Source organism: Stigmatopora nigra, chromosome 14 (genome assembly GCF_051989575.1).
Source record: "Stigmatopora nigra isolate UIUO_SnigA chromosome 14, RoL_Snig_1.1, whole genome shotgun sequence".
Taxonomy (NCBI): Eukaryota; Metazoa; Chordata; class Actinopteri; order Syngnathiformes; family Syngnathidae; genus Stigmatopora; species Stigmatopora nigra.
Genome location: NC_135521.1, coordinates 1153995 through 1168647, shown reverse-complemented (window position 1 = coordinate 1168647; position 14653 = coordinate 1153995). Strand labels below are relative to the sequence as shown.

General features: G+C 43.2%; 2 protein-coding genes across 2 annotated transcripts in view; one reads left to right on the top strand and one right to left on the bottom strand.

Moving 5' to 3' along the window:
• The window catches only part of LOC144207736 (uncharacterized), a 77826-nt gene extending 70532 nt beyond the window's left edge, over nucleotides 1-7294 (top strand). Inside the window, exon 6 of the mRNA XM_077733374.1 lies at nucleotides 7073-7294. Within this exon, the coding sequence (XP_077589500.1) occupies nucleotides 7073-7294 (222 nt within the window). The remainder of the gene's footprint in view (nucleotides 1-7072) is intronic.
• A 1029-nt stretch (nucleotides 7295-8323) lies between these two features.
• LOC144207459 (cell adhesion molecule DSCAML1-like) lies at nucleotides 8324-11953 on the bottom strand. Its single transcript, XM_077732943.1, has 14 exons — nucleotides 11805-11953; nucleotides 11399-11737; nucleotides 11205-11333; nucleotides 10959-11126; nucleotides 10798-10868; nucleotides 10345-10599; nucleotides 10128-10185; nucleotides 9888-9926; nucleotides 9671-9799; nucleotides 9289-9453; nucleotides 8952-9004; nucleotides 8711-8816; nucleotides 8617-8647; nucleotides 8324-8544 (listed from the first exon to the last, which is right to left on the bottom strand). The coding sequence occupies exons 1-14, from the start codon at nucleotides 11884-11886 to the stop codon at nucleotides 8487-8489; spliced, it is 1683 nt and encodes a 560-aa protein (XP_077589069.1). The 5' UTR covers nucleotides 11887-11953; the 3' UTR covers nucleotides 8324-8486.
• Nucleotides 11954-14653: the final 2700 nt, after the last annotated feature.

Genomic DNA, 14653 nt, shown 5'->3' with positions numbered 1-14653 from the left:
ATATTCCCTTCAAAGTAAGATATTTGTACATCTTATTAAAACCATGAATATGGGGGTGGAAATTATGAATCAGGGGGTGGCTTATAGGAGAGAAATTGTAAAATTGTGAATCAGGGGCGGCTTATATGAGAGAAATTGTAAAATTCTATAATTTTTAGGGTATGGCTTGTACGCGGAGGCGGTCAATGTACCAGAAAATACGTAAATTTACTTTTTAAACTCCATCTGGACTACATTTCATGTGAATGTATTCTCCCAAGATTAGATGTAATGATATATCTGGTAATGACACGGGTCGTTATTATCCGACAAAAGCTAGCGACATTGACGAGAGATTGTAGACATTTCCGTTGGCACTCTGACAGCTTTCTCAGTGTTTTTTTTAGCCATTTCAAAACATCTGCCTGGCGAGTGAGGGGGACGTAAATGTACAGGATATCCTGTCGGACTTGAAACCCCAATGAAAGCCAAAAGAATATCGGAATAAGGGCGCTCATGGGTAATGCCTGTCGGCGGAGGAGTGACGCTCGCTTGCTTAACAACGCATGAGTAGGCTTGCCGTGTGTGTGTGGGTATGTTTGTGGGTGTGTGTGTGTTGTGAGTGATGTGGCGGAGAGGGCAGGGGGCTCATATTGAGCACAGGTGTGCCGTAAGGAGGGGGCGGGGTTAAAAATGCCAACCGGAAAAGTTAGCGCGTGTAATTGAGGTGTGCACAGTACGTGTTCAAACAGGCATTTTTGGGATACAGCTGAACTCTGTTAACAATTGGTTTTAGGACGTCCATTATCCGTGAGGGATTGGCCTTATTTTTTGGGCTATAAATCGCACCAGTTGAAGTATTTACAAGGAAAAGTATCTAAGTAATTTGGATGTTTGGGAGGGGTGTTTTACTTGATCAGAATCCAAGAACAAATATACATTACAGTAACTTAACAGGCTAATTAGACAATTAATTTGTGTGTATTAAAACTACTTGGCATTTTTTAGAGACAGAAAGCGGCGAGTTTTTTATATGCAAAAAATGGATCGAGCTCATTATCATTCCGACATAGTAATAATAACATTAAAATATGTTTGTTGTTAACACTGGCATGGACAAAACTGCCATATCTCTCCAAAGAGAGTTATACAAAATGACAACTTAGTATTGGCCCTTCAAACACATCCATTCCTCTTCCACGTGAATATGGATCAATCTTAATGAACCTCCTCCCCTTTCCTATCACCGGGACATACTATAAATCAGACTTCACGCGACGACTTTGACATCTCACAAATAGCAGCGCATTTGAAGTTCATCATTGGAGCGAAGAAGAAGAAAAGGCCAAGTGGGGAGCAGCTTTAACCCCTGGCGACGTCCTCCGGAGGCCATGGTTGGTTGCATGGGGAAGTTAGACGGAGCGCGCAGAGACAAAAAGTAGCAAATAACTGTCAGGAGGCAGCCTGTCTCCTTCAATGCTAGGTGTTTGTGCTGACAAAGGCACAAAGGCAAGCAACTACACAGACTCGCAGCAATCCACCACGGCACGCACATGCTTGCGATGCTCTTTGTCTGATTTGCAGCCGCGCAAACTGTCACAACTTGAAGCTTTTATACAATCCTCGAGTAGCAGTCATTTGGCAAAGGCCCGATTAACAATGCGCCTCCAACTGACAATATCTCACGTCTATCCATCACGCCGCCCAGACTCACCCGAGTGCCATCGAAATTCCTTAAGCGGCAGGAGGATGAGAAAATACCCCGGAGAGGTCAACGCCTCGGTCAAGACGCCTCGCGGCTTTATTGGCCATTTCGACCAAGACGCGCAGACCAATGTCAATATTGACCGTCAACCACCCGTGAGCTCCCACGACATTTTCAGACTCGGTTGCGGGCAAATTAAAATCCTGCCGTCATCGCACATTTGGCCGGCCACGCACATGTCAAGTACATGTGTAGCAAATTCCATCCGACGGGAACAGGCGGTCAACTCGGGGTCATCTCGGAGTGCCTGAAATTCTGCGAAATGGACGAGAGGAACGGGACTTGGAAGACGCCCCAACGTTTCAAGGTCAGTCGAGTGGAACCATGCTATGGCTATACGCTAAACGGCCCCTGAGTTGGGTTCCACATGGGTTCTGCTCGTCTACAAACTGTAAATGTTCATTGCACGATCTTTTCGTAAAGTTGCCCAGGATTCGACGAACGAGGCGTCTTCAGACTAAACATGAGGTTTGCGGAAAGTCGCGTGATGGAAAGGGGAGGAAACGTGGAATTGTGGGTAGCGACATTTTGGGTGAGGACCATGATTTCCATCCAATGAACCTTCCTGCACCTTCTGCCGTTGTTTACAATGTTTATATCTTTCTCTTCATTTTTTAAATACAATGGCACCTCTACTTACGAAATTAAAGTTCTAATTCAAGATTTCAAGATTTCAAGATGTCACCCTCAATCTCGATCAAAGTATACCAATTGTATATGGAATATGTGGGAAACAGTTTAAGACGAGTTGAAGGCAGACAAAAAACATTATTCGTTCTAGCCAATGGGAGCTCTGTGAAGTCTTGAAAGACATCCAATGAGAGGCCAGGGAAAAAACAGCACACAAAAAAAGTCTATTTACATCAGCTAGTCTAGCATGGCAATTTCCGAAAAAAATACAGTGTGTGTTTACGTTTCAGATGTTTAATTTTTGAAGATGTTGCATTTCTTAACTTGAATTCCATTCGTATCCCGAGTCAAAAACGTCCCTTTCTAAGCGGAATGTTTCGTAAGTAGAGGTACCACTGAATATAGTTGTCAGCGAGAAACAATTCAACAGGCAAAGAAGTATTAAAAAGGCCTTCCCGATGATGTTTCCCTTTGTTATTGTGCATGAATCTGCTTTTCTTTCCGTCCCCATGTGCACGTTTTGATCCGCTCTCCGATCAGCCCCTTGACGGCAAAAAAGAAATTAAATACATCAGATTGAGGCATTTCCCCCTCCACCCCATCTTTGCGCCTCCCCCGACACCCCCGCGCTCCCCGAGGCCCATCTTCTTCAATAGATAAGCAGCCAATACATTCTTTATCGCCGCGTTGTGCGTCTCCATCCACTTCCTCCCTCCCTCCCTCCCTCCCGCCGCGTTGACTTTAATCCCAGCCTGGCGGTGGATGCGTGTCAGAGATTTAAGTCCATTGTGGAACACGCTCCTCCGATCCCAAAAGTCTGTCGCTGGTGGGACCGCATGAATATTCATGGATGGGCCCCCCCCCCCCAAAAAAAAACAAAAGACAGATCACGTTTGGGAAGCGTGGCTATTGAATTCTCCCTCTTCTTTCCTGCTTCCGCTGGATTAGCGCGTGTTAAACATATCTCAGACAAACAAATCCCAACTGTAGGCATTCAAGGGGCTAAAAAGTGACGTTTTGCTAACACGGGAAAATCGGCTTTTTGTTTCACGCCGTCAAGCTTGGGAAATGGTTCGGGAGAGTATTAAATTAAAAAAAAAGGGAGAATAAGATCCGGGGGCTGGCAAATTGGTACGCGAAGATGGTGAGGAAAATGACGAGGTCATCAAGTGACAACCGTTGGAGCGGAAATTGGGATAAAACATTTATTGATTTTTTTTTCTTCGAGGCTGCTTATCCTCATTAGGCTGGTGGGGGAGCCGGAGCATCACCCGAGTGACTTTGAGTAAGAGTCAGAGGGCACACTCCATTGGTCGCCAATTCAACGCTAGTCAGAATGGTGGATAATCTATTAAAAAGACAAGTATGTATAGCTAAAAGTCGTCTGTTTTAAGTGGCCATTCCAGTAGCATTTTGCCTAATGGATGACGGAATTGTGGGAAATCTTTAAGTTTTCACATCTTTTAAGTGTCAGAGTGGTTAATGCATCTGGGGGTCCTGGGTTCGAATCCAGGTCAGTCATCTTGTGTGGAGTTGGCATGCTTTCCCCGGGCTCGCGTGGGTTTTCACCCGGTAAGTCTGAATATGGAGTCGTCTTTTGGAAGACTAACACACTATTCTGAACGAAAGCAATTGTCAACGCGGGTTTATCGACGGGGCTATTTTCTCTCCAACCCGCGTCAAAACATATACGGCGGGCGGGCTTTTTGGGCCGCACGGCAACTGTTTGATTAATGCGTCGGTACAAATATGGGTCAAAAGCAAGCATCCGACAATACGGCTCGCTTCTTCTTGCTTGTTCTTCTTTCTTCTTTTTCATTCCCTTTGTGCTTTTCTTCCTTTCAAAGTTTGGCTCGGCGGTGGCTCTGCCGCACCACAGGTTGTGTGTGTGTGTTTGAGTGCCAGTTGTGCACATATATGTGTGTGTGAGAGAGAGAGAGATGCAATGTGACAAGCGCCTGCCTTCATCCTCTCCTCAGACGGCGCAATGTAGCGCAGCGCATTCCCCAGCAGACTCTGGGTCTGGTGTGCTTTTCATCTTTCCTTCCAGCCGTTACTTCTTTTTCCTCTCTCCCACTTCTTCCCTCTCTGTGCTCCTCTTCTTATCGCTCGCACAGGTGGGGGGGAGAAAGGAGAAGGAAGAAGGGGGGAAAAAATGAAGGCGCCGTAGACGAAGGAATGAAAGGGACACCATCCTAATTAGAGGGGGGAGGCTGAGACAAAAGTGAGGGGGGGGGTTATAACGAAGGGAAGCCGCGATAACGCGTGTAAAACACAAAAGCCTTAATCTTAGAGAGCGTTTGGAGGGATCGCTCTTTTCTTTTTTCTTCTTTCCCTCAACAGTGATGCCAGAGAACACTGAGGGGATACCATGTCATTATGATCACACAGTTGACACCCTGTCGCGGTGTGTGTGCATATGGTTGTGTGTGCACAGACTTGTGCTTATACGTACACAACAGTACATGGGCCTATAGAGTCACTGTATGTGTAATTCTGGACTATGCAATGTATTTTAAACAATAGAATGACATTTTGTTCATTTTTTTAATATTTTAAAGTTAATTACTGTTGTGTCAATTGCAAGTACAGTTTTGAAATACCGCATTTTTGCAGATGTTAGGGTGTTAGGGTAGATGTTTTAAGTTGTACCCTTAAAATGGTTGAATTTGACAATTTTTCTTGTATAAGACCCCTGATTCACAATTTTTATCGCTATATTCATGGTTTTAATAGGGAGTACTCACTTTCATGTTTTATTTATTTCCAGAAAATTTGCACCTGTAAAAATTGACAATGATATCATAAATTTGCAGGGAATTGAGATCAGTTTGCAATTGGTAAACCTCCAATTTTTTACAACGTCTATCGCCATTAATGGCTGTTAATTTGTTAAAGATGGACTTTGCCTCAATTGACATCCTCTAGACTTGAATCATCCAACTTTTCCAAACAATTTCAAATCCACTCTTAGATTGTTGAATTCCTAAAAATAATGTTTTTCAAGATCTTCTGCCCATTTCTGGTGACAAGTGGCCACATATTTCACCTTTTTTTTCCCCACACTAATTAGAGAAAACTCTGCAGGATGTCTTTATAGAACTGCCGATGGATCGTCAGCCTCACCATAAAAGCTAATTTGTGGCTCATCGTTTCAAACCGCATTGACACACCTCCATTAAATTGTATTTCTTGCGGGTGTCCCGATATTTCTGGCAATTCCTCAATCCTTCCCCCTAAAGTTTGTCTAACGTGAGTCACTTGGACCAAGCAAAGGCGGAATGGCGGTCTTCCCTCAGGTGATGCAGACAAATGTCTTGTTTGTTCACCACTGAATGGCCATCATTCAAAGGGGGTGTCGGAGGCGAGGGAGGGAGGGGGTGCATGCCAACACAAACACTTCTACCCAAATGCTCAGGGGAGAAGAAGAATATTATTTCTAGGTGGCGAGAATATTACGGCGCAAAATCACAACTGTCGCTCAGAGCTTTTTTTTCCCAGGGAAGAGCGAGACGTAAGTGAATCACCCTCCAAGATGGATGGCTAGAAAAAATCGATAAAAAAAAAGAGAGGGAGAGAGAAAGAATGACAGCAATCCGATTCCCTATCCTCCATTAATAAGCAGCCGCTAATCTCTTGATGTGATTAGCCCGCTCCCCGTTCTTGATCCTCGTGCTCGCTCCATCCTTAACGATACGCCCCCCTTGGTGGAAAAAACAAAGTGGCAGTCAAGACTTGTACTGTGTTCTTCTGCCAAGCTCATGGAGATCTTCCAGTTTGACTATTTTTATTTTGGTTAGCCGTAGCCGCCTGTGGGCAGGTGTGGAAAAAGCCAGCGACCAAGATGGCGAACGCTTTTTTAAAGAGATTAGGAGCCGTGGCGCCGTTCAAAGCGCTGACACTTAATGCTCTCTGAATGAGAGGTGACGCGCGATACCAATCGTAGCCGCCGCCGCCGCCGCCGTCGTTCGGGAGGTTCAAACGTTTATGAAAATATCCGCCAGCGCGGAGGATTACCAGCGCGCAAAGAAATGCAACAAGCTCGCCATTCTAGTTATTTCCGTCCCCGATGACAGCTTGCCAAATGATTTTTCTCCGCTATTTGATCAAGTCGCCATGCCAGGTTTCTATGGAAACTTGTCTAGGATGGTTCAAATATGCCACTCTGCCTCAGATACGTTTTACAATAACGCGCCACAAATCGAGTTCAATTTCTTCGGGAAATTTGCAGCCCGTGCCATTTTTTTTCATCGAGTTTTGCGCCCGAGTCCGATAAGTCGATTTTTGCATTGGTCAATTTGTTGAAACCAAGCACTTTTCAGCCCGCTGTATTTTGGTGACGCCAACTTGGTCCCTTTACTGTCTCCATGGTAACGCTTGCTGCCTCTCACCTGACTCGTCAAATGATCGGATGGCGAAAACGTGATTATCGGCCCTTTTAAAAACAAAACGGCCATTTTTTTTAGCTTACTTTGCACACTAAGGCTTTCCTTTGCACTTGCGTGTTGACAAGCCGTGTCTCTAATCGGATGAAATGTTCCCTTTGAGCTTTTTTTCATTGAACGGAGGGCTCGCTTGGCAAGACTTGAATCAATTAGTGCTTCTTTCATCGACAAATGAGCCAACGGCTGCTTTAACTTTGACAAACTACATCCGCGCTGGCTCTTTTTTTTTTCACCTCCTTTTATTTCTTTTCAGCTGCGACGCCGACATCTGGCAGCCCCTCGCCTCGGTCCTGGCAACCTGGCCGGCAGACCGCCACCACCGCCGCCGGCCCCCCTCCAGCCCAGCCCAGCTCAAGCTTTGGCGTGCCTGGTGGTACGGTTCCGTCTCCGCTTCCTGAGGGCCTTGATGTGGTCTTTTTTTAACAACTTTGTCCCAAGTTTATCCCGCTCGCTCGTGCCGGCCGCCATTGTTTGACGTACGTTCACCCACCCGTGGCGCTACCCTTGGTCGTCACTGTGTAACTTTGGAAAAGGTCAAGTGTCACGTGCCAGGTCCAACAAATAATATCATTCTTATACCTTTCACAATGCTGAAAATTTGGTTTTCAACTTGGGTTTGTTTCACTCAATAGGGCGATTTAAAAAAAATACTCAGGATTAATTTGTTAAAATAGTACCAGTATTCATAAAATCTCCTCACATTACCGGCTTATATTAAATCTATTTTTGTGCTCTATTATTCATCAGACAAACAAATTCTTATGTATTATTAAACTAGATTAATTTTAAGTCCTGAGCCATTATTCCATGCAAACAATAATATTAATATTGATTTTGTTCCAAAAACAAGGCAAAAAAAACATGCTGCATTTGCACTGTTTTTGTGATTGGCTTTATTTGTGTGAGATTTAAATCATTATATTGTCCCTCTTTGGATTAAGATTGAAACAAGAGGCTTTTTCTTATTCTTCTTATTCTTATTATTTAAAGCATTTGCCCATGCATTCCTTTTTCCTTGTATGACAAAATTGAAAGATTTGTCCATGTTTTTGGAGCTGAAAAGCAGTCCTCATCACTCCCGTCCTTCTCGTTGACGTGTGAAAATCTGGACGACAGCAATAGCAATTGTGCCACGTATCATATTCCTTTCCACCAATTAGGAGATTTAATAGACAGATGGATGGAGAGATGCAGTTTGGCTAGAATGCCTTCCCATCATCAGCTTGCGTCACTGTCATTGGCTCACATACGCCACATTCCATGGTGGAGCCCTAACTCCCCCTGTTGGCTAAAAGAAAGGCAGAATGTGTCAGTTAGAGAGAGACCAACTACAGTACTTCCCAAATTAATCGGTTCCAGAACTTTTTTAACGTAACTTGAATATTTCGTAAGTAGAACAGTCCTTTGTATGTAAATTCTGTCATTCATTCCACTGGCGCTCAATTCAATGGTGTCCCAATTTTGTATGAAAGATGGGAGAAACAGACAAAAAAATGAGAGAAAATTCTAAGAAAATGATTTATTCATGTCATTAAATGAATAACAAGCATGCAAAAAACTATATTTGTGCAGTAGTACAGTACAGTCAGGAAGAAGCTATCGTTATAACATAAACACGCATCTAAACAACTTCAAATGAATCATTTAATTCACTCCAAAAATAATAATTACAGCTCCTGCATGGACTCGGAACCTCTGTAAAGTATGGCTCCACGGCTCAGCCATCTGTGGGGGAGAAAAATATATTTTGATCCAATCTATAATGGCGATATTAATGTAAAAATAGAACGGACTTACAAGCTAAGGTTGCCTTTTTTCCCATTCATCCCTGTCAAGCCAAACGTGGAGCACATTAGTTTAAGTTTAATTGAGGTGACGCATTAATACTCACGTCTGAGGTACCATGCGATTGCCATGGCAACAATCAACAACAACACCAGCACGAGTGGAACAACGATGGCAGCCAGGTGACCACTTCCACCCTCCTCGGCGCTCGTCTAGAAACATAAAAAAAAAAATACACGCTCATGGTTTATTTCAGGCAATTTGCAGTTTTTTTCCCACTAGATGGCAGAACAGGGTCAATCCTGTAATTCAGCTATTTCGTTTCACTTCATATTTGTCATACTTACTGCGGCATGAGTATTAATGGCCGTTGCTGGAGAGAAAACATCCTGCAGATAACCTGCGCCAGCCAAAAAGAAATAATGAGCAAAATCTCCCTTTGAATTGAATTCAATTGAATGTCATGAGATTTAACATGTCACCATAAAGTGCGTACACAAAAAATACTCTTTTAACTGTTAAGTATAGCCTTAAAAACAACAAGACAAGCTGTCAGTGGTCAGGGAGAGGGAAGAAATCACAAGTCATGCTTGAGTTTTAGTTGCAGGCCCAAATTATGAAAAGGGTGCGATTTATAGTCCAGAAAATACAGATAGATTAGCGATGAAAAAGGTGCATTGTTACCCGTCAGGCCTGTTGTGAAGGTGAGGACATTGCTGGCTTGACTGGAACCCGCACTGCTTTTAGCAAACATGCGGATGTTGTACGTGGACGGATTCATCTCCACAATGGTGGCTTCTGTCAGGTTGGGGCTGAAGTCAACCACAGTTTTCTTCAAATCCCAAGTGCCTGTTGTCGTAAAGTTGTAAAGGCCAAAAGTCAATGTCAATCCATCTATTTGCAATTGCTGATCAGTTCATTTATGAAGATAGCATTTGTTAAGGGCGTGTAAGATAGCATTTGTTAAGGGCGTGTGTGTTTTTAGGGTGGGGGTGCCCGAGCGAATTCATTGGCCCTTGGCCTGTCTCCAATTTGTTCCGCCACTGACCGACTTGTTGCATCTTACCATTGATTTGTTTATATTCGAGAAAATATCCAGAAATGGGGGCGTCTCCTTCAAAGCCGGGAGTCCACGAGAGGCAAACTGTATTGTCCTTGACCTCCTTCAACTCAACAACAGGGGGATCCGGGGGCACTAGAAAATAATAATTATCATAATGTATTTTCAAATTATGTCGGAGGGATTTCTTGCCATAAAAACCAAGAGACATAATGCACTGTACCTGTTGGTCTTTTTTCCATTTCGGTTTGAGTTGAAGGATCTGCAAAGACACAAAAAAAGGTTAAAATTGAATTCCATGAGGACTTTTTAATGTTTGGAAATACAAGCAAAGTTTACCAACCAATGCAAGGTTGTTGTCATTGCAGTTATTTTCGAAATTGATAAACAAGTATGACTATTGCCTTTTTTTTAGCTGCATGTGGGTCGAACTTGCTATTATTTATTCATTCATTTTTAGTACCTGTGAAGACACTGGTGGTGTCCAGCCATGTAACGGTGGAGAGCGTGCTCATTGTTTCCTAGGTTGAAATTCAATTGCATTAATTGAAAGTATTACAAATAGGGTCAATTCATCTAAAATCGTAGCTTGCTGTTTTGGGGGAAGCGCTAGGAGATGATAAGAATAAAATCACTTGCTTCCAGAGGTGCTCCTGGCTTATTTTGCCCCCGGAGTCTACCTGGGAAATCTGGGCCAAAGTAGAGCAGAGAGGTGCCGTGGCGGCGGGTCCTATTCCCGCCTGGGTCTTGGCCTGGACCAGCACGCCATACTGGCTGGAAGGCTTGAGTCCAGTCAAGATCAGGCTCTCTTGTGCTCCCGTGGCAGGAACAATGCGCCGCTGCCAGCGTTGAAAGTGTCTGCCCACCGGATCGTATTCTCTGTAGCTGACGCTGTAACTTTGGAGGACGCCGTTTCTCAAGTCCGTTCTAGGAGGCTAGAAAAAGGGATCATCTCCGTATTTTATAAAGTTCTAATCTAATGACAACATCCGGAAAATTTGAGGGATTACCGTACAGATGGATAATATCGACATTCATTTACTAATATTTGTGTTAACTGTGTAAAACCAGATCCAGGCATTTTTTAAATGATCTTTTTGTTGTGTTTAATGCTCTTTGACAAACTATTTTACCTTCCATGAAACTCTAATACTTGTAGAGGAGAATGTTTGCAGACGCATATCTAGCGGTGGACCATCTGGAGCTGAGGAACAAACCAAGGAAAATGTCAAAATGCAACTCAATCTCAGCTAGAACAGAAGTTGACATGACAAGTCATCCTTTTCTTCATTACCTGCTTCTTCTGTCGCCACCATCAGAACATTACTGGCATTACTGGTCCCCTGGCTATTGATCGCAAACATGCGCAGCTCATAATACTTAGCCGGGCGCAAGTCCACTAAAGTCACTTGGTTGAGGTTTGGATTGGATATGAGAGTGATTGCTGCGGCACCCCACTGCACTACACAAGACAAAAACAACAAGACAATAAAGCCTACCACTCTTCTAACACTACTTCTGAAAAGAACTTCTCACAGACCATCTTTGCTCTTGAGGTCGATCCTGTACGACTCGATGGGTCGCCCACCATCAAACGGATGAGACCATCGTACGGTGATGATTCTGTCCCTCACCTCCTGCGCCTCCACCTTCACGGCGTCCGGTCGCCCTAAAGAAGTAGTCACGACCGCTCAAATAAAGGCGAGCGATAACTGGGATTTTTTTTCCTCTCACCTGGGACCACACTGAGGCTTATCTGATGTTTGCGGTCATTGAACCAGCCCGGCACTTGAACGCGACAGCCGTACAAACCCGAATCGCTCTCCACCACCTGTCTGATGGTGAGTGACACATCGCCCGCCTGGATGTCGCCCGCCAGCAAGTAGCGCTCCGATAACCTGCCGCTAACCGAGGCGCCATCCGTGCTGATGACTTCCCCGGCGCAGCCCCGGTTGGGGATGGGCCCTCGACCCCAGCACGCCGACAGCTTGCCGTAATATCCGACGTCATATTTGCAAGGCAACGTAACGTCCGCCCCGACTTTGACTTCCAGGCTCACGGCCAAGTTAAAACCTGCAAAAGTCAAGAAAAAATGGCTGTCAAACTCTCCAGGATTGAAGAAACTCCCAGAAATGCTTACCAAAAAGAAGGCCAAACAAAGTGAAGTAGTAAATCAAATAATTCATGTCTGTGGGGAACTTCCTTCGCTCGGCGCTGGACATCCGACTGGAGGGCGGAGAGGTTGTCGCTAAGACAAGCTTCCAAGTCACGTGACGGCGCCTTGTGTAGGCCAAGGTGGGATGTGGAAAAAGACTGCTTCCTTCTTTGTGCTTTTGGTTCCTCGTCCAAGGCCGCCAGTTGAAATTTGATGAATAGACAGACTGCAGCTTGCCAACACGTCATAGAAAAGAGCTCCAGTGTCAGATCATTAGCAGTCAAAACCTCGTTTCAGGGCCGGCCGGGACCAACACGTAATCCCGTCCAATATGGCGTGCAGTAAATAAAGTCCAAACTGTTTTTTTTACCCATGATTGAGCCTTCATGGAACTCCCCATTTGGACTCACCTAGGACCAGGACGCATAGGAATTAATGTTGCTTGCAAAATATGAGTATTTTCTTGTCCAAAATATGCCAAAATAAGGTCACGTACCTTTTGGTCATGATTTACGCTGCACTTTCAACTTCCCCGTCTTGACAATCAGGAAGGAAATTAAAATGAGTTGTCAAAACTTAGATAAACAATTTCGACTTCCCTTTGGAGCAAGACTGACGGAAAAAAAACAAAGAAGAAAAGTAACTTGAGGTCAACCCAAGCCAGACCAAAAATGCTGCCTGATAAGAAAACTAAATCTTTTTGGGAGCTGCTATATTACACATTTTTATTGACAAATGCCGCCCTCCCCATTCAAATGGATTGGGCATCTACTAGTAACAATCTATGGAAGTTCAAATAAGAAACAGAAAGTAAATATTCATATTTCACTTTCCCCAATGACAGTTCCCTGTTTTTATTTAGCGTGCGTTGACCCAGTTTGACCTCGGCGTTCCCGCTCCAAACTTTTACTCAACTTGGAGAAACGTTTTGTTGACTTTCATTTCCTGTCCAAGTCCAAATGTCAGCCCTCAAATTGGAACCGCTGCCACAACACGGCAAAGATAAAACTTTAAGTCGGGCCATGAAAAAAGGCTCCCTAGCCAACGTGTCTAAAAATTCAAAGGATGGAGAGACTTTCTGCTGATGGCGGATAAAACCGTCTGCAAAAGGAAAAGAAGGAGAAGTGAAAGTAGAAGGGTCAGAGTCTGACTTTATTTTTAGTGCTGACTGCCTGCGCATCTCCATTTCTGGCCATCAACTAATTGTCATGCATTCACCCAACATTTCAAGGCATTGTACACAACAATCAGGACGATGAAACGTGATTTTATTATTTTTTTGACTATTAGTCAATCTTTTCACATAGTTTGACTGAACCTGCACTTAATACTACAGTCTGACTTAAGTTATTTTGCCATTTGTTGACTGTTTAGCCGGTTTTTGACGGCTTTAGTCACAAATGACTATTTGTTACCAGTAAAGTTGCTTAGGTAACCTATATTTTTAGTTAAATAGGCATTGTTTATTGGGACACTACTTCACTTATTTCAGCGTCAACATTGTCAAGTATATTGTTATGTAAGCAAATGACGTGCCGGAAGAAAAGGTCTTTGTTTTTTTTAAGAGCGCACACTTCCCTCAGCTAAATATTTACAATTGGGAACAACAAAGACACTTGACAGGAAAATTCTTAAAAGCAAAGCCATTGAGATTTGCATTCTTTCACGAGTAGTGAGTATTTTGAGGATGTGGAGCAAATATTATGGGGTACCCAACTTCATCTAATCACTGCATTGTAGAGCAAACTTTATTTACTTCAACTATGATATGATTGCTGTGATGTCATTGGTATAATACAATACTATATGATACTCTACTATGATGATATTATGATATGATTATATGAGTAATCTGGTTACGGCTACAAGTTGAATATTTGTTTCTTAGTATTTCATGTATTTCGATTTCATTCATGAAACTGTTGTTGCTTTTTGAAAAGTTTGTTTTGATTTTTTATTATATTTAGTTTTTATAGTTAGTTTTTGACTATTTGTTTATCTATTGTCACATTTGGTCAGGTGTTCGTTCCACTGAGTCACAATCTGACCTCATACTGACCTACTGGTGGAATTTCTGGAATTTTTATGTATCTCCACATCTACCCGGACATGGAATAGTCCATCTTCAAGCCTTCTTTTTTTTTTCTTCTGTTTACAGTATGGAAAGGAAGGAAAGCGGCTCCCGCGTGCACGCAGACACAATGGCGAGGAAGCCAAGTCCATGGAACACAAGCTCACCTGAAAGAGCAAATGTGACATCCCGTAGGTACGTTTGTTTTCCTTTTGTCTAACTCTAAGTTACATCATCCGTGCTTCAAGGTTAGCCCCATTTTGCGCGGAAATAACAAGCCAGAAACAGTCCTTATGTTTATTTACAATGGAATCCTGACATTAAACCACCGAAAGGTCATGTACATTAGGAACAAAATCATGGACAGATTCACAAAGCGGACCTTCTGACTGAACAACATAATGTTGTTGTTATTGTTGTTGTTCATATGTACTCTTCAAGAGATTAAGTTTTGTGATAGGTCTTGAGTCATTTGACACTTTTCCTAACAAATAGTGACTTTATTTGTCAAATCAGTGCCAGATTAGAAGAAATAAGGCCACATTTTGCTAGTTTTTGGGGCATTTCAAATTGGATAACATTACATAAATGCCATTTCTGCATTCAAAATTTTGCCCATGTTTTACGACCCTTTCAACAAGAATTTTAATCAATTTTTCACATTGCAGGAAGCAAAAATTGGCAACTCAATAGTATTAAACGACCAAATGTAAAGCAATTGTTAAGAGAAAGGCTCTTTATATGGCCATATTTGTGTTGTTCA

Bases quoted from the DNA above. Each gene is read 5' to 3' on its own strand.
- LOC144207459 (XM_077732943.1), bottom strand. From the start codon at position 11,886: ATGTCCAGCGCCGAGCGAAGGAAGTTCCCCACAGACATGAATTATTTG. The intron at 11,127-11,204 runs GTCTGTGAGAAG...TGTCTTGTGTAG, and splicing joins CGACCTCAAGAGCAAAGATG to TGCAGTGGGGTGCCGCAGCA. The intron at 8,545-8,616 runs GTAAGTCCGTTC...TCTCCCCCACAG, and splicing joins AAAAAAGGCAACCTTAGCTT to ATGGCTGAGCCGTGGAGCCA.